This window comes from Phyllostomus discolor, chromosome 7, assembly GCF_004126475.2.
Source record: "Phyllostomus discolor isolate MPI-MPIP mPhyDis1 chromosome 7, mPhyDis1.pri.v3, whole genome shotgun sequence".
Lineage (NCBI taxonomy): Eukaryota > Metazoa > Chordata > Mammalia > Chiroptera > Phyllostomidae > Phyllostomus > Phyllostomus discolor.
Window position 1 is genome coordinate 32,669,262 of NC_040909.2, and position 20,579 is coordinate 32,689,840.

The 20,579-nt window shown below is 37.8% G+C and overlaps 1 protein-coding gene across 4 annotated transcripts in view; it reads left to right on the forward strand.

Annotated features, from left to right (window-relative positions):
- PPP2R3A (protein phosphatase 2 regulatory subunit B''alpha) overlaps positions 1 to 20,579 on the forward strand; it is a 157,597-nt gene that overhangs the window by 96,493 nt on the left and 40,525 nt on the right. For all 4 annotated transcript variants that reach the window (XM_028519000.2, XM_036030691.1, XM_036030692.1 and 1 more), the window contains 3 exons: positions 3,195 to 3,351; positions 6,049 to 6,097; positions 6,554 to 6,643. In XM_028519000.2, the coding sequence (XP_028374801.1) occupies positions 3,195 to 3,351; positions 6,049 to 6,097; positions 6,554 to 6,643 (296 nt within the window). The remainder of the gene's footprint in view (positions 1 to 3,194; positions 3,352 to 6,048; positions 6,098 to 6,553; positions 6,644 to 20,579) is intronic.

A 20,579-nucleotide genomic window follows, 5' to 3' on the forward strand; every position in this document is an offset into this window, starting at 1 on the left:
GAGGTAAAAATAATAAGAATTGAAAAATAAAATGTCACATAAAACATAAGATAAAATCAATCAACTAACAACAGCCACAAAAACAAAACAACACAACACAAAACAAAACAAAACAAAACAAAAAGAGGGGAAAAAAAACAAACCCTCTTGTTGGCTTCTAACTGGCCAGACCAGTTTTTCTGATCTTGCTGGCTTCAGCTGGCTGAGGGACCTTTGAAATGCTTCTGTCTCTCTCCCAGCCCAAATCTCAGCAAGTCTGTGAGGTACCCTGGGCGCTCCTGAGCACACTGGCTCTCTGGATCTCACTTCCACATTCTTCTGGACTCCAGGGTCCTGCAGGGTTCCAGCTTCATGATCTCAGGAGGCACCCACGACATTTTGGGATTCACTGCGCCCTCCCTGCGAATCGTAAAAGGGCACGCCCCTCCCCCAAACTTTTGAAATTCGGGGTCTAGGATCGCCCTTAGCGCCTCGCCGTGACCATTCCGGGTTCACAGGGAGCTCGAGACAGTCTTCCTGATGGTGCACAAGCCAAGCCCTTTCCAGCTCCATGGTCCCCGCCGAACTGCACTCCGACCGACCGGGTGTTGGCGCCTTTCCCTGCTCCCCCGGTGGGGCTGGCTGGAAATTTCTGAGCCACTACTGTATGAACGCACCAAGCGCCACGTCCCTCCCGGGATCACGGCGCGCGATTCAGGCCTCCCTATGGGGCGTGAGCTTAGCGAGGCCCGACTCTGTGCTCTCCACCCATCTACACTTCCACCGGGCTAGTGGTGCGGGCGCTCTTCCAGGCTGCCCCTGGTCCTGTCGGCTAGAGGCCCTCACTTCTCCCAAGTCTCTGGGCAGGTGTTCATAGTCCCTGGGCGATTTTTTCCCAGTCCAACTGGCCAATCTGTTCCTTCTAGCAACATGTTCTCCCCTGGAGTTGCTCACACCCCATATTCAGGGGAGGGAGCAGCAACTCCCCTCTCCCGGGAGCCCCGAGGCAGACCCGGGAGCACCGGGCCTGGAGACTGCACACCCCTAGTCCCCGCACTGATCCCTGGGCCCCTTTTGTCCTGAAGAAGTCTCCTTACCGTCTGGTTTTTCCGTGATCGCAATAATTTTTGATGTCCTGCTTTCAAAAGTGATTTGGTAACTTAGTCCACTTGCTCTGTTTCTCCACTGATCCGAGAGTTTCCCTCCTCTTCACAGAAGCCGAGAAAAACGCTGCCTAGAGTAAAGCCGCCATCTTCCCGAACCCCGACATTTTTAAAATATATGTGATTATACTATTTTGTTAACTTGGTGTGTTTTTTTTGTTTTGTTTGTTTGTTTGTTTTTTATTTAACAATATGTCTTAACATTTCCTTCATTCCTGTTCAAATAAATCTATATCATTCTTTTAACTACTGCATAATCTATGACATGCCTATACCATTTATAATTAATTACAAATTCTTTTATTGATGATATTCAAGTCATTTTCATATTTTCCCTGTACAGTAATGTAGTGGACATCCCTGTACTTTCCTCTCGTGTGTATATGAGTAAGAATTTCTCTAGAATAGACTACTGGGGCAAGGGGGGAGAAATGCTTGATCGAATGGTATGAGCATTTCCAATTTGATAGATCCTGCCAATTTTCCTTTCTAAAAGCTTGTACTCATTCATACTTACATTTACATATTCACCAATAGCAAAAGTTATTCATCTTTTTCACTTTAGGAAAATGAGAGCTCCTTGCTTCTCAACATTTGTTCTATTGTACATATTCTGCTTTTTATATATTAAAGAGCATTTTATAAAATAAAACATTATAGCAAATTTGGAAAACAAGAAAAATCACATTCTATGACCATAATACAACTAATACCATTTTTGTATGTGTTCTTCTAGTCTCATTCATATGCATATATGGAGTTTAGGATTTTACATAGCTCTTAGTGTGTACAATTGTGTATTGTGTATTTTGTATTTACCACATCATAGTTTTCCTTTATTTCTGTGTAGACTTTATAACTTCTGCTGGATACATAATCTCCCATTGAGTAGAATTCCCATAATTTAATAATTTATGTTGTTTTCAGTTTGACAAAGCATTTTGTTTTCCCAGTATTAACATTTAAAAAATATTTTTCATCAAAGTAATATATTTGTATTATGAAATAATCACCTTTGTCCCTTAATGTTTTTTACCTTGAATTCCATTTCGTATTCCCATATTAACATTTCTTTCTTTTAAGATTTTGATAGAATGTGTATTTTTTAACATCATTTTTTTAAACCTTTTTAATTTTGTTTAGACTTATCTCTTCTGGACAGCTTATATCTAGATTTGTTTTAGGTATTCGGTTTTTATACTCAATCAGAAAATCTTTTAGGGAGATTTAATTCATTATCTTTATTGTTATCGATATATCAGATATTATTTTTCATTTTATTTTATTTTTTCTATTTCCTAAGTTTCCTTTGGTTTCTTCTTTCTGAATCCTTCTTTTCCAAAAATGTCTTCTATATCTGCCCCCTTACATGATAATTTGACTAATTTTAAGAATTCTGGTTTCAAAATCATTATTTCTGTTGTTTCCCCTAAGGGTGCACAGTGAGTCAGGGGAGACCCAGGTCTACTTCCAGCTCAGGGCTCTGAGGCTTTGCCCTCCACCCCACCAGGCTTCTGCGCCCAGCCACCACACATCACCACAATGGTATACATAAGTCACCTTTACGGTGAACTTTATTTCATTACAAAACCAAGCCCTACTTGTGGATGCCCCACTCTTCATAATAGAATAGATGGTCACTCTGCCTAATCACTTTGTTAAATGATGTTAATTACTTAGCATCACTTTGAAGTTAAAAGTGGTGTCAGTATATGGCCATGTAACTGAGCCTGTTGTCTAGTTGTTGGGTGCTTGCTAGTTGGTGACCTCTGATAGGCTGCAGCCCCCTTGGTGATGGTCCTTTCCTTTTCCTGCTGTTAAATCCTCCACAGCATCTAACCCTTTTCTAAGCATATTACAGAGTTCATAAATGTTTATAGATTGATCAGGTGATTAAAGGGAGGATGCGGTTACCTATTAAAGTTCCTGGTTTGATACCAAAACCAAAACTTTTAATTCAATTTAAAATAAAAATTTACTAGATTCTGTATAATGACCAAGCCTGGATTATCATAATTTTAAAATAAATTTTCTTTATTCATACCATTTCAGACTCTAGCCCTTTTGGAAGAAGAGGAAGATATAAACCAAATCACAGACTACTTTTCCTATGAACATTTTTATGTTATTTATTGTAAATTCTGGGAACTAGATAGTGATCATGACCTCTACATCAGCCAGGCCGATCTATCGAGATACAATGACCAGGGTGAGTTTCTGTAGATGTTTAGACTTAATGTTTTGAAGAAGGCAATAGTTATATAAATTTTCCCCACTCATTATGGGGAATTCCCATTTCTTAAATTCTGTACTCTTTAAAGGGCCAAGACTTTTTAAGTGGGAATGAGTAAAAATGCTATTTTTTTTTATTTAGAAGCCAAGTGTAGGAGAAGGGATTTATTGGAGGTAAGTAAGCAGTTAGAGTCTTAGTTTTGAGGAATTAGAGAGTCTGTGAAGTGATGTTTGTTTTCTGATTACGAATTGAGTAAGATCCATACCTGTGTAAAATTTATTTAAAAAGAATATGTATACACCTTTATAAATTTCTTATTTTATAATATTTATACACAGCCATGGGTGCAAATAATTTTTCTGATGGGCCAGTATTTTCAAGGACACTTATAAAAACTTACCTTTTGGAATTTAGTTCCAGAAAAGATTTTGGTTTTGGGCTGATGAATTTTATGTGCTTTGATTTGTCAAAAACCAAAATATTATATATTACATACCCTTTTTGCTTCATTTTTACCAGTAGTCAACTTAGAACCTATTACCTACTGATTTAATATTTTAAGAAAGCACCAAGATACATTGATTCATTCTTCTGAGATTTCCCCTGTTCTGTTCTTAAATTGTCTTCTCAGGCACTGTTATTTTTTTTAAATCAGCCTTTTGCCTTTTAGATGCAGCAGAGTACAAATTTTATATAAATACATTGAATTTTACTCCCACTATTTGGCATATCTGTGTATATCTTAAGAAAAGGTTCATTCTATATGATGTCAAGTTGTATAGAACTTTCATATTTAAGAAACAGAGTTCTGCCTCTCAGATTCTTAGGTGCCAACCAGACATAAAAAGGAAAATACTAAAATATACTTATTTGATAAGCATTTTAGTACTACATCCTCTCTTCTTCAAGTATGCATAACCTTCCTGTCACCAAATAGCATAAAAATGGAGGTATTCATCAGGTCAGCCTTATTAGCAATGCACCTTCTGATTACCAGTGGCCAGATCATCTGTATGTGAGCCAGCCTCCCAAGGTCATGAAAAACCTTTTGGCTCTAAAGTACACTGTCTGGCTGACATAAGCATAATTCCCAGTATGTCCCAAAATATAGTATATCCACACACACAGCTCATGTAAACATGTTACAGAGATGAAGTCCAGAAAAACAGGCATCTAGGCCTATATGACAAAGGGGCCTCTGAAACTCTATAATTGTCCACCCTCTAACCTGTCATTAATGGGACAATATGGTCTTCAGTTTTGGGATGCTAAACCTTCCAAATCTAAAAAAGACTTTCAAAAATACTTTAGCTTTGGAATTAAATATCCTTGCCTTTTTTATGTAGCCCTCTTTTTTTCTATATAGTTCAAATTATTAACCCCATAAACCAATGTTCAACAAAGTCTAGGGGATCCTTCTGGAAGCTTTGATTTGTAGGCAGACATAGCTGTACTGATTCCCATATTCTCAGCACTCTTCAGCCAAACTAACTTACCTTTATGTTGACCGTACCTAACTTTATACAGGAGAATTAGATGCTGATTACTCCTAACTCTTGAAAGGCCTTATCATTGGTTCTGAAATTTTAGTGTGCATGCCGTTGTCTGGGGCACTTATTAAAAGAACAGACTTCTGTCCTCACCACACCCCTAGGTCTGAGATCCATTGTCATTTTCTTTTTTAAAAACTAATGGTTTGGGTTGTTTTGAACCCACAATAAGGTATCCTACTCTATCTGTAGCAGTGATTTTCAACCAGTATGCTGCAAGAATTTTTAAAACATGTAATACCCAACTATTTAGTCAGGGGTCCTGACCTCTTTTTCCTTAGATTGGCAAATAAAAAATGACGACAGCCAAAAAAGACAATAGCCATCCAGTGTGAATGAATCAAAATTGTACCTATTGTATACCTACTTTTTTGTCAGATCAGCAAAAAATATTTTTTTTGGTGTACTGCAGAATTTTAGTCATTTGTTTTCATGTGTGCCGTGAAATGAAAATGGTGGAACATCTCTGCTCTGGATTAGCTAGCATCTATCATCAAAAGCAACATAGTATCTTAAGATATATTTGCCTCTCTCTTTGAATAAAACTTACTGATGGAATTTCTAAAAATTATACATTATACCATGTTATATCCTGGACTTTTATAGAATGAATATATAAAAGTTGTATGCTTACGGTATGTTTTGGTATTTTTTGTAAAAGTCTACCTGAAAGCATTCTCCATTGTTTTATTCAATATCCCTTATACTAGGAGCTGATTGATGATCAGTTTCCCCTTGAATTGAATGCTAGGATAAAATTTGTCTTGTTTTAAAGGAACAGTTGTCTTACTAGATAACAAGATCAATTCAACTTCTACACACTTTTGTCTTAGATGTCAGGGTGTCCAGAACTAACTTGGTGCTCAACTATATTGATACATTCCAGCTGTCAGGGATATCCATTAGCTTGTTCTTTTTAAAAAATTAATAATTGACTGAGCCACCCCAAATTCTTATTTTCAGAAAGTATAAATTATGCAGAAGTAATATTTTAACCACTAGTATTTTCTCATAGAAGATTTCTGTGTTTTAGCTTGTAGCTACTGAAGACAAATTTCCCAAAAGTACTGCCTTTATGGGAGCATGTTTTTAACTAGCTTTGTACTTTTTTACTTTTATTTAGCTTCATCCAACAGAATTATTGAAAGGATATTCTCTGGGGCAGTAACAAGGTAAGAAAAAGCATCTGAATCTAAAAATAAACCATAAGTAAAACTGTAGCAAGGCTTCCTGAGTAATGTAGCAATGTTGTAGGTCAGATAACACCCTGCAATACATACAGTCATGGCTTCACACAAAACAGTAGTAATTCTTTAATATATGAGCATTAGTCCTTTATCTAAATACAGGTAGCAGGATTTGATCCTGGGAATTATTTGTATTTAAATTACAAACCGGATTGTTTTCTACTTATTTGCAAATTCCTTCTGGTTTTACCCTTTTGGCCTTCAAAAACAAGGTAGACCATGGAAGGGGTTGCCTTTGTGAGGGTTCCAGCATTCTAATTTTTTTTTAATTTAACTTAACTTCCAAAGGGAGATATTACTTTATTTCTTTGTCTGTCATTCTACTGAATTTATATGAGTAAGTTCTCAGGAAACTTCATGTGTCTTGTTTTTCTTTCCCAGGGGAAAAACAGTACAGAGAGAAGGAAGAATGAGCTATGCAGATTTTGTTTGGTTTTTGATATCTGAGGAAGATAAAAGGAACCCCACCAGGTATGGCTTCTTAGTTTCCTTTGCCAAGATGTTAAACACATGAACAAAGCTTGAAAAAGTTAGGATGAACACCTAGTGAATGCCCCCTCAACCTAGTGGTACCAAGATGGATTAGACACAGTCTCTGCCTCTCAGACTGAACCTGAAGTTTCACAGCATATCAAGAAAAGTGTTGTTACCCTCAGAAACAAAGGTGTAGTGACATGTGACCTATCCCAAGGGGTAAGTAGGACTAGTAAGCATTTACATGGAATGTGGGAATAGATACTGTGAATTTCTGTTTTATGATCTCTATGGCTCAGCAGTGAATAGGGCAGGAAAAGAAGAGCAAATTGTGGATGAAGCCAGTGTCAACTTGAAACCAAAACCAGAGAATCACATACAAGAAAATAAAACTGTAGACTAGCATATGTTATGAAGATAAACCCAAAATTATTTCCAAAATACTAGCAACTCAAAGTTCAACTTCTCAACTTGTCAGGCCCCTGTTCCAAAATCGGCAGGTGTTCCAGGGGAAAGAGGATCTCAAATGCTAGGCTACTTCTCTCTGAATTTCCTTTTAGATCTGGCCCCCTAATTTTCCACTGCCCTGTTAATAGTCCAGTGCCTTCAAACAGAATTTTTTCTCCAGATTTACTTTGGGGAGGGGGTTAGGGTTAGGGTTAGGGTTAGTTCATCATTACCAGAAGCAGAACCCTTCAAATCAACTTTTCATACCTTGAGATCCATAAGTGGATCTCTACTTACAAAATTTTATCAAAAGAGGTTTTTTGAGTCAAAAGGTTTCTTTCTTGCCCCTTTTCTACCTTTCATGTTGCCTTTCTCCTACCTAACAGCTAACATATTGTTCAGGCTTTATTCTTTGTCAGGTAACAAGTATTTCATACACAATGACTTACTTAATTCTCATATCACTATGAGTTTAGGTATCAGCTGTCCCATTTTGTACTTGAGGAAACAGAAGTCCTCAGAGATTGAGCACCTAGTAAGTGACCTAGCTTGGATCCATTCGTTCCAGGTCTGTGTGACTCCAATTCCTGGGCTCCTTAGCACTGTATAACATATGGCTCACTCATGATACAGGACAGCATGTTTACATGTCTCTCTTCTACCAGTGAGGCTGTGGAATCCCTAAAGATTGCTTATGGCGTTCTGAAATTCCTACTGCTGAAGAGACTGAAAATTAGCCAATCGTAGAAGAAAGTAACTCCTGATTTGGATGTATTGATGTTTATTTCCTTGGTGCCTGCTGGCACTTACTAGCCACCCCACTGTATTTGTTCTCAGTGCTTCACATTGCTTTCCTAAAGTAGCATGTGAACACAAGACCATTAAACTTAACTTTTAACATAATGAAGGATATATCTATACATCAAAATCAAATTTTTATGTAATAAAATATAGTAGGCAACACTTTACAAAATTCAGGTTTGTGGCTTATGAAAGACGTGGTGGAATAAACAAGTTTCATGAAAGAACTAATACACTTACCAAAGTGTGATGAGTGCAATATAAAATATTGCAAGTCCTCACTTAATGCTGCCAATAGGTTCTGTGACTTTAAGGAAAACGACATATAATGAAACCAATTTCAGCATAGGATAATTGATACACACAAGAGTTAAGTTCCTATAGCACCTCATCAGCATCGTAACAAAACAATGTTGAATGAAATTAAGTTATTCAAGGACCTGTTGTACTGCTTACAAAGTTAGGATCTTGAGTCTTTCCTATGCCAACTGCTGTCAAGGTAGAGATAGAAGTGTCTTTGGGTAAATTGTTTTGTGGACAGGCTCTTGTAGCCCTCTTTTCATGTGTCATTTAACCACCCTTCACTCCTGGTTTTTGTCATGTTCTGCTTCTAGCTTGGTCTTCTGACTAGCTGTTCTCTCCACAACTATCTTGTTCACCTGTGTGTCTGAGGGCAATTGGCCAGTGCCTTTGAAGCTAGTAGGTACTTAAATATGTATACTGAATGAGCAAAGGACTATAAATTTAGTTCCTTCCTAAGCAATAATGGAGTTTCCTATAACTTTCTTCTTCAATAGCTTATAGCAGTTTATATCAGGGGTGAGAAATCTCCAGACCAGAACTTAATTTTATTCAGACTGAGGACAAGGGCAAGAAGTAATCTTGTTTATGTCTACAATTGTACAAATACAGTTTGCTATGAATACAATTATGCTTTAAGACCAAAAATTGGTGACAGATATAGACAAAATTTAATACTGGTTCTCTTTGGGTAGTTACTCCTTTTGTGGGTTTGTTTGTTTGTTTGTTTGTTTGCTTTCAGTTTTCCTGTCATGAATAGTCATTACTTCTAGATTCTGAGAAAATGTTACCTGTATTTTTCGGGCCATAAGACACACCTCAGTTTTACAGGAGGAAAATAGGGAAAAATTTTTGAAGTAAAAAATGTGGTAAAATATTTAATAACATAAATAACATAATATTTCACCAATGTAAATGTAAACAGAACTCAATAGCAGCGTTAACAACCATTATTCCTCCCAAATTTGGAGGGGAAAAAGGTACATCTTATAGTCCAAAAATATGGTGCCTTTGGTAAGGAAAATAGAAAATTTGCATTGAAAAAACTTTAGAAAGTATCTATTATTTCTAATAAGAAAATTCCCTCTGAACATGTCCTGTATGTGTTTAGCCATCCAGCCAGCCCCTGCTTCTAAATTTTTAGGAACAAATAACTATATACTGAGGTATATTGTTTTACTTAGCTAACTTTACCCAAAAACATTATCTCTGTTGTACATTGATCCTTTTGTATGCTCTCTAATACCTACAGAATTACATCTGATTTATCTACCACATGATGCTCTCAGCTATTTAAAGGTAGCTATCATGTGACTTTGGCAAATATAGAGGCGGTATATCTGTCTTTGCATTCTAACTTTTGTTTTCTTTTACGGCTATTACAAAGAACTGCAGTGTATGCTTTAGCTTTATCTATTGTACGACTCTTGTATCTTGTTCTTAACTGAAAATGCAACTGACTTAAATATTTAGTTTCTATTTCTCAGTAAAATAAGTTGATTTTCACTTCAGTCCTATACGTACTTGTCAAAATCAAGAGTTATTTTGTTTCTATTACCTTCATTTTTATTATCTTAAGTAATAAAGTATTTTAAGGCACCAAGAAACCTTAGAGACCAAAGGACAGTCTACTGTCCTTTTTGTACTACTCAGGACCTGGAGAGCATTATGCTAAGTGAAATAAGTCAATCAGAGAAAGACAAGTACCCTAATATTTCACTCATGTGGAATCTAATGAACAAAATAAGCTATCAAACAAAATAGAGACAGACTCACAGATAGAAACAGACAGCTGTCAGAGGGGAGGAAGCTTGAGGGCTGGGTGAAAAAAGATAAAGGGATTAAGTTAAAAAAAAAAAAACTCAGACACAGACAACAGCGTGGTAATTACCAGAGGGATGGGAGGTGGGGGAGGTAGAAGATATAAAGAGGAGGTAAATGGTGATGGAAGGAGACTTGACTTAGGGTGGTGAGCACACAATACAGTGTACAGATGATGTATTGTACAGTTACGCACTTGAAACCTATATAATTTTATTAACCAATATCATCCCAATAAATTCAATTAAAAAAAAGGAAAAGAAACACATCAGGAAAAAACAATGACAGTGTATAACAACCACATATTACGACATTAATTGTAGCCCTCTGCTAATGGGCTCTCTCCCCAATGTTTTTCTCATAATCAGGAAATGTTTCAAAGTAGGGTAGTGTTCTGTCCCTTTTAAAACTGTCACGTGTGAGACTTCCGGCCAAGATGGAGGCATAGGTAGACACACTGTGCCTCCTTGTACAACCAAAAGAAGGACAATAACAATTTAAAAACAAAAAACAACAAACCGACAGAAAATTGAACTGTATGGAAGTCCGACAATGAAGGAGTTAAAGAAGAAACATCCATCCAGACTGGTAGGAGGGGCAGAGACAGGCAGCCGGGCAGAGAGGACTCGCAGCAAGGTGGCAGCTGGCGGACCCAGTGAGGCAGCGGATTGTGGAGCAGGGTGTGCAAGGCTCTAGCTGGCTGGCAAGGCAGCAGCGGGCAGACCCAGCTAGGTGGTGGGTTGCGGACTGGGTGGTCTCACATTCACACGCAGATAAACTGGGAGAAACAACTGGGGAGTGAGACGAACTGGGCAACCCAGGGTCCCATCGCAGGGAAGTAAAGCCTTAAACCACTGACTGAAAACACCTGGGGGCATTGAGGCAGCAGGAGAAACTCACAGCCTCACAGGAGAGTTTGTTGGAGAGACCCACAGAGTCCTAGAACGTACACAAACCCACCCACATGAGAATCAGCACCAGAAGGGCCCGATTTGCTTGTGGGTAGTGGGGGAAGTAACTGAAATCTGGCAGAGAGCAGAGCAAGCAGCATTATTCCCTTTAGGACCCCTCCCCCACATACAGTGTCACAACCCAGTGACGTGGTTGCTCCACCCTGGTGGATACCTAGGGCTCCGCCCCTCATGTAACAGGCTCACCAAAAATAAATGGCCCAAAAGAAAAAACAGATCAAAGTGCCAGAAAAAATACAACTAAGTGATGAAGAGATAGCCAACTATCAGGTGCACAGTTCAACACTGGTAATCAGTATGCTCACAGAATTGGCTGAATTTGGTCGCAAATTAGATGAAAAAATGAAGGCTGTGCTAAGTGAAATAAAGGAAAATGTACAGGGAACCAATAGTGATGAGAAGGAAACTGGAACTCAAACCAATGGAGTGGACCAGAAGGAAGAAAAAAACATTCAACCAGAAAAGAATGAAGAAACAAGAATTCAGAAAAATGAGGAGAGGCTTGGGAACCTTCAGGACATCTTTAAACATTCCAACATATGAATCATAGGGGTACCAGTAAGAGAAAAGGAAGAGCAACAAATGGAAAAGTTATTTGAATAAATAATAAAGGAGAACTTCCCCCATCTGGCAAAGGAAATAGACTTCCAGGAAGTCCAGGAAGCTCAGAGAGTCCCAAAGAAGTTGGACCCAAGGAGGAACACACCAAGGCACATCATAATTACATTACCCAAGATTAAAATGAAGGAGAGACTCCTAGAAGAAGCAAGAGACAAAGAGACAATTACCTACAAAGGAGTTCCCATCAGACTGTCAGCTGATTTCTCTAAAGAAACCTTACAGGCAAGAAGGGGCTGGAAAGAAGTATTCCAAGTCATGAAAGACAAGGACCTACATCCAAGATTGCTCTATCCAGCAAAGCTTTCATGTAGAATGGAGGGACAGATAAAGTGCTTCTCAGATAAGGTCAAGTTAAAGGAGTTCAACATCACCAAGCCCTTATTTTATGAAATGTTCAAGGGATTCATCTAAAAAAAGAAGATAAGAAATATGAATAGTAAAATGACAGCAAACTCAATTACAGCTACACCTAAAAAACAAAAGCAAACTAAGCAAACAACTAGAACTGGAACAGTAACACAGAAATGGAGATCACATGGAGGGTTAGCAACAGGGGAGTGGGAGGAGGGGAGAGGGAGAAGAGGTATGGAGAATAAGTAGCACAGATGGTAGGTAGAAAATAGACAGGGGGAGGGTAAGAATAGTATGAGAAATGTAGAAGCTAAAGAACTTATGACACAGGGACAGGAACTAAAGGGGGGAATGTGGGTGGGAGGGGTTGTGCAGAGTGGAGGGGAATGAAGAGGGGAAAATGGGACAACTGTAATAGCATAATCAATAAAATATATCTTAAAAATTGATTGATTTGAAAAATAAAAAATAAATTATTTTTAAAAACTGTCAGATGCGATATGTCTGAATCACACCATAGCCAAACTCTATCACCTCCTATTCATTTGATCCCATGAATGTCTGCTCTGTTCTTTGATGGTAACATTAAACACCAAGCTGGTACAATTATTAAAATAGATTTCTGAAAAGAACTCTGCAAATGTTAAAAGTTCAGCTTGTTGCAATAATGTAACATTTATCTTTCTGGATAAAGATGCACACACATCTTAGTGTGACTTACTTGAAAACAATTAATAGTTACCACTTAGTTATTTTCACCTTTCTCTCCTCAAAGAGATTTTTTTAAGCCATTAAGTGTACAAAAGCTCTTAATATGTCTTGAAGCCTACAAGTGGGAATTTAGTCAAGGGTCTCCAAGAACTGTCTCCTGGGAAGTTTTACTTTGCCATAAATCAGTAGCTCTTTATAGAAAACTATTGTTCCTTGCTGCCAGTTAATGCTGTTGGCTTTATATTCTGTGATTACTTGATGGCACAGCTATACTTGCTACCGTAAGCAACAGTGCTAAATGGTAACACAGCCATCACAGAAGGGGAATAAGCTTCTGATAAAGATAGCAACTTAACCACATGTAGTATTTTTGGCCTGTCTTGAAACTCCTCTAAAATGACAGTAGAGATTTTTCTTCCAGAAATATATCCATAATAACAAAGGATAAAGGAGAAGAGATAATAATAAGAAAGATTTACAAACTGGAAAGTAAATAAAATTGGCAGACTATTTGAATCCCAAGCCACCAGAGGTGAAGACCAAGAAGCAACTGGATATACTCAGCACAAACCTCCATTGAGGACTTGGGGACACCAGGAACCTTGGAAGTGGGGACAAGGTAAAGATAGAGTCAAAAATCAGGAGAGTTTATAGAAAGTTTGTGTAAAGAAACAGTTGATCTTCAGGAAATGTCCTCTACCCAGGCAGAAGACGGGTGTGTTATTCCCTGGAGAGTGTGCAGTGGAGAGCTTCTGCACTGGGGGCACAAGATACAACTGAAGGTATGGGTACCACACTAAAAACACATTAAATGAGTACATGCATACTGAATGCTGAGATGACCCGACTTCATTCCTCACTCACCCTGCAGAATTCTAGCAACCCATCCTAAATCTCCATGCAGAAGACTAAAAGGTATTTTTCTGCAAAATCTATCCAGCCCAAGAATAAAAAACCTGATGATTTGACATCAGGTTATCCCCAAGGAAACAACCCAGCCAAATCATTGTACAGTAAATCTCAGGGTCAACAGACACATAGGTCAGAACTTTCAACCAGATTTTTAGCATTTACTCTTAAATATGACCATAGAACAAAGGATCACTAAATACCTGAATAAAACCTCTTATATAACATATAGAAAGCAAAAAGCTGTGCAGTGGCAGTATCACAGCCAATGAGGTTTATCTGAGGTGCAATTATTGCTAATTGAAAACAAAGAAATAGAAGGGGGAATAACTTAGATGAAACAAGATTTCAGGGAGAAGAAACCTTCAGCAACAACAACAATGAAGGCACTGATATCCTCAGACAGAGAAGAGAAATTGTATTCACAGGATAGAAACAAAATGACACTTTTTATAAAAGGAACATTTAGAGAATCAAAAAAGAATTCTGGAAAATCAAAATTATGATAGAAATGAAAAACGATGTTCAGAAGATAAAGAAAACCTTCTATAAAGAAAAAAAAGAAGCAATAAAAAATACAAAATATGAAAATTATAAAACCATTCCAAAAAGTCCAACGTAATTGGAAACTGAAATGTGATTTAGGCCGTGTATGTAATTTAAGATTTAACCAGAAGAGGCTGAAATCAGCAAGGTGAGTGGCATATAAGTTTCCATTGTTCACACCCTTTGCAGAAACATCAATTTAACAACTATCTGTGTACAAAAATATGTTCCAAAGATATAAGGATCCCAGATGAGAGGCTGCAGAATGTTGGTGGAGCACAGAAATAAGATGCACTGAAGAGGGTAGAAAGGAAAATCTCACATTACCCATGTTATCTGATCCCCTAAGCCCAGGCAGCTCAGCATGGAGAGAAACACCCTCCCTATGGAGGAAGGAGAGTGAAGTGATACCACAGAAATACAAAGGATCGCAAGACACTATTATGAACATTTGTATGTCAGCAAAATTGGATAACCTGGAAGAATGGATTACTTCCTTGAAACATACATCCTACCAAGACTGAAGCATAAAGAAATAGAAAATCTGAACAGACCAATAATGAGTGAGGAAGTAGAATCAGTAATCAAAAACTTCCCCAAAAAGAAAAGCCCAGGACCTGATGAATTCCCAAGAGAATTCTACTCCACTCCTCAAACTTTTCTAAAATTTTTAAGATTTTATTTATTTATTTTTAGAGAAAGGGAAGAGAGGGAGAAAAAAAAGGGAGAGAAACATCCATGTGAGGGAGGAACATCAGCAGGTCTCCTCTCAACACAGCCCTCAACCCAGACATGTTCCCTAACTGGGAGTCAAACCAGCAACTGTTCACTTTGTGGGATGACACCTAACCAACTGAGCCACATCAGTCAGGGCAAATTTTTCCAAAAATTTTAAGAAGCAAATGAATTCAAATTTATTTTATGGGGCCAGCATTCTTTATACCAAAACCAGACAAGGGCACTACAAGAAAAGAAAATTACAGTCCAAAATTCTTGATAAACAGAGATGCAGAAATTCACAACAGAATGCTAGCAAAGTGAATTCAACAGCACATTACAGTATTCACACACCACCATCAAGTGTATTTTATCCTGAGGATGCAAGGACAGTTCAATATACACAAATCAGTAAGTGTCATATATCACATCAACAGAATGAAGGATTTGCTTTTGGTTCAGTATTTGTTTTTCATTAACTTTGCTGTTGGTGTCAGATTTTAAAAATCATTGCCAAGACCTATGTCATGGAGCTTGTCACCTGTTTTCTTGTAGGAGTTTTATGGTGTCAGGTCTTACATTCAGTTCTTTAATCCATTTTGAGTTAATTTTTGTGTAGGGATTAAGATAGTGGTCCAGTTTCATTCTTTTGCATGTGGCGGTCCTTTTCCCAGCACCACTTACTGAAAAGAATGTCCTTTTCCCCATTGTACATTCTTAGATCCTTTGTCATAAATCAGTTGACCATATATGTGTGGGTTTATTTCTGGGCTCTTTATTCTATTCCATTGATTTATGTTTCTGTTTTTATGCCAATACCATACTGTTTTGAATACTAAATTTTGTAGTGTACTTTGAAATCAGATAGTGTGATGACTCCTGCTTTGTTCTTTTTGCTTAAGATTGTTTTGGCTATTCACATTCTTTGTGGTTTGTACAAATTTTAGGACTGTTTGTTCTATTTCTTTGGAAAATGCCGTTAGAATTTTGATAAGGATTGTATTAAGTCTATAGATTGCTTTGGGTAGTATGGATATATTAATAATATTAATTCCAAGAGCGTGGAATATCTGTCCATCTATGTGTATATTCTTTATTTTCTTTCATAACTGTCTTATAGTTTCTAGCGTACAGATCTTTCACCACCTTGGCTTAATTTATTCCCAGGCATTTTATTCTTTTTGATTCAATTGTAAATGGGATTGTTAATTTCTCTCTCTGCTAATTCATTGTTGGTTATATAAATGCAGAAGATTTTTGTAATGATTGTGAATCCTGCAGTTTTACTGATTTCATTTATTAGTTCTAACAATGGTTTTGGTGGAGTCTTGAGGATTTTCATCCCAAATAGTAACAGTTTTACGTCTTCCTTTCCATTTGATGCCTTTTATTTCTTTTTCTTCCTTAATTACTCTGGCTAGGATTTTTGAGTATTGCATGAATAAAAGTGGTGACAGTGGGTATCCTCGTCTTGTTCCTAATCTTAGAGGAAAGCTTTCAGCTCTGAGTCTCTCTTACATGGCTTTTATTATGTTGAGGTACATTCCCTCTGTTCTCATGTTGATAAGAGTTTTTATCATTAATGGATGTTGAATTTTGTCAAATGCTTTTTCTGCATCTATTGAGATGACCATATTTTTATCTTTCATTTTTTTAATGTGGTCTGTTAGTGGTATATAGATGTTGAACCATCCTTGCATCCCTATAATAAATCCTACTTGATCATGGTATGATTTTTTTAATGTTAAATTCAGTCAGCTAATATTTTGTTAAGGAATTTTTCCAACTATGTTCATCAGGAATATTGGCCTATAATTTTCTTTTCTTGTGGCATCCTTTTCTGGTTTTATTACCAGGGTAATTCTGACCTTGTAAAATGAATTGGTAAGTGTTCCCTCCTCTTCTCATTTTTCAAAAGTTTGAAAACTTCAAAAGTTGAGGATTAGTATTAATTTTGGGACATTAAGTAGAGTCTACCAGTAAGATTGTCTGGGATAATAAAAGTAAACCAGTAAAATTATTGGGATAATTTTGATTATTGATTCAATATCCCATACTAGCAATTGGTCTGTTCAGATTTTTCTGTTTCTTCATGATTCATTCTTGGTAGGTTGTCTGTTTCTAGAAACGTATCTGTTTTCTTAGGTTGTCAAATTTGTTGGTCATTGTTCTCCACTTAGTCTCTTAATAATCCTTTTTGTTTCTGTGCTATCAGTCACAATATTTACTTTTTCATTTCTGATTTTATTTATTTGAGACCTCTTTTTTTATTGGTGATTGTAGGTGAAGTTTTATCAATTTTATTTTTTGATTGATTTTAGATGGGGGTGGGGAGCAGAGAGAGAAAGAAATTTTGATTTGTTGTTCCACTTATTTATACATTCATTGGTTGTTCCTTGTATGTGCCCTGACCAGGGATCAAACCCACAACCTTGGCATAGTGGGATGATGTTCTAATTAACTGTGCTACCCGTCTAGGGCCCTGATTTCATTCTTCTGAAGTTTATTAACACTAGTTTTGTGGCCTAATACGATCTGTTTGGAGAAAGTTCTATATGCACTCAAAGCGTGTATTCTGTTGCTTTTCGATGAATGTTCTCTGCATATCTATTAAGTCCATTTTGTCTATCCTGTCATTTAAGGCCAATATTCCCATATTAATTTTCTGTCTGGATGATCTATCAATTGATAAATGTGGGATATTATTAAAGTTCTCTACTATTATTGTAATATAGTCATTTCTTCTTTTGGGTCTTATAATATTTGGTTTGTATATTTAAGTGCTCCTATATGTTAGGTAGGTATAACATACTCCGTATGTTATATGTTAGGCACATATGTATTTACAAATGTCGCGTCCTCCCGTTGGATTGACCTCTTTATTATTCTGCATTGCCCTTCTTTGTCTTTTATTACAGTCTTTTTTTTTTTAAGTCTTATATGAAATAGGTATTAGCTGTCCCAGCTTTTTTGTTTGTTTGTTTCCATTTGCATGGAATATCTTTCTGTATGCCTTCTTTTTCCATTTCTTTGTGTCTTTATATCTGAACTGAGTCTCTTATAGGCTGCATATAGATGGGCCTTGTTTTCTTAATCATTTCAATACTTTCACTTCTGACTGGAGAATTTAGTCCATTTGCATTTAAAATAACTATTGATAGATATGTACTTATTGCCATTGTGTTAGTTGTTTTATTACTGTTCCTTCCTTCTCATGATCTCTTTGTTGTTTGATAATTTACTGTAGTGGTATGCTTATATTTCTCTGTCTTTGTGTGTGTACTATAGGTTATTGCTTTGTGGCTGCCATGAGGCTTACACATAACAGTTTATGTTAAAAACAATCTACTTCAGTTGATAAGAACTTAGGCTTGAACACCTTCTGATGCTCTAAATTTTTACTCTCCCCCTTCCACTTTTTATGTTGTTTTTCTCTTGCTGCTTTTCAGGTTCTATCCTTGTCTTTAACTTTTGACACTTTAATTGTAATGTGTTATGCATGGTGTGGGTCTTTTGAATTCCCCTTATTTGGATCTCTGGGTTTCATGGATCTGGATATCTGTTCCCTTCTCCATTTTAGGGGAGGTTTCAGTCATTAGTTCTTCAAGTCAAAAGTTCTCTGCCCATTTCTTTCTTTCTGCTCTTTCTGGCACCCTGATGATGTGAGTGATTATCTGATTGATATTATGTCATAATTTCATTAAACTATCTTCAGTTTTTTGTTTTCATTCAGATGCTCTGAGTTAATTCCACTGCCCTGTATACAAGTTGACTTATCCTTTCTTCTGCATTATCTAATCTGTTATTGAACCTCTCTTATATTTTGATGCTGTCTTTAGTTAAATTACTGTATTCTTTAGCTCTGTGACTTCTGTTTGGTACTTTCTTATATTTTTCCATCTTTTCTTTGAAGTTCTTGCTGTGTTCATTCATTCTTCTGTTTAATTCAGTGAGCATCATTATGATCATTATTTTGAACTCTATCAGGTAAATCATTTACCACCATATTATTAAGAAATATTTCTAGAGTTTAACTGTTCTTTAGTTTGAAACATAATCTTTTGTTTCTCCATTTTGTTTGACTCCGTGTGTTGGTTTCTGTGAATTAGATAAAACAGCCACCTCTCCCACTCTTGAAATAGTGGCCTTGTATAAGAGAAGAACCTTATTGTTCAGCCCTGCCCTAGTTCTTTGTTGTCTTTGAAATTTTGTGATTGTCCAAGCAGTCTTTTTTATTTTTGATGGCTCCAAGTTGTAGAGGGTGTGCCAAGACCTGTCAGCGTCACAGAGGGGAACAGCTCAATATGTAGATTGAGGCTGATTAAATGGCAGACCTCCAGGCAGCAGCTTTTAAATTATGCAAATATAAATAATCCTGTGGGGACTGCAAGCACAATCCTACCAGATCTAGGTGATTTGAAGGTGTCCCCTAGGCAGCAGTCACAAAATTCCAGGCACCAAATTAGTGTATACACTTCTTTCTGGGAAATACCAGCAAGCTGGAATAAGGCCAACGAAAAGAACAAAAATGGTGTCCACCAGCCTATGGTCCCTGAAAGTGCCTCCATAGGCCCCTGGCTGTATTGCAAACATGAAGCCTGCCACTCGGGCCAAAGCTCCAGCACAAGCAAATAGGCTCTTTCACAGGACTAGGGATGTGTTTCAGTCTGCTGTATGTGCGGTGCTCTGGGTGTGGTAGCCTGCCAAAAACTGTCTCTCCAATTGTTAGTCCTGTGGGACCTAGGAATGCAAACTCCCTGGCCACCAGAGCCAGGAAGTCAATGGACGTCCCCCCGGCAACAGCCAGAGAAACCATAGCTATAAAAGCTGGAGCAGATGTGTGTAAAAACTCCCCTCTTGGAGACAGTGGCACTCTGGAACACGTCAGAGAGAGAGGGTGAATATAGTGTCCACCACCCCAGCTCATGGAAAGGATTACAGTTAGACATGAGATGTATGTTAATTAGAAACCTGGCCCTCTGGCAGCTGCTATAACAAAAAGCCTAATAGGCTTCTTTCATAGAAAGACTGGGCTCCTATATCTGTTGCCCCTTGCTGTGGCCTGAGGGTGGTAGTCCTTTAAGAACTCTTTCTCTGTTGGTTATAGTCCTGTGGAACCTGTGAGGATAAGCCCCGCTGGCCATTTTAGCCAGACAATCTAGAGATGTCCCTGGCAGCAGCCACAAAAATCAAGACATCAAACAAGGGTATAAGCTTTTTTCTGAGAGATACCAACAAGCTGAAGCATGGCAGCAGGGAGTTCAAAGATTGCATCAACCAGCCTCCATTGCCTGATAACACTGCCATAGGCTCCTAGATGTGTGCCAAACCATAAGCCTGCACCTCAGCCCCAACCTCCTGGACAAGCGAATAGGCCTCTTTCACAGAAAGACTGGGGATGTTTCAGTGTGCTGTCTGTGCAGTGCCTAAGTGTGGTAGCCTGCCAAGAACTTGCTCCAGTTGTTATATCTCATGGGACCTGGGAACACAGGCTCCCAACCTCTAGAGACAGGCAATCAAGGAGCATCTCCTGGGCGATAGCCATAAAAGTATGGCACCAGAATTCAAACCTAAGGTTTCAGATGTGTGTAAAAGCTCCACTTTGGGAGATACTGCACTCTGGAGGGAGGCACAGGGAGTGGCCTCCACTGGCTGGAGCAAGGCAGAGTGTAAAGATGGTACCTGCTAGCCTCCATCCCTGGAGAGTATCCCAGCAGGCCCTAGATGTGTGTTAAATT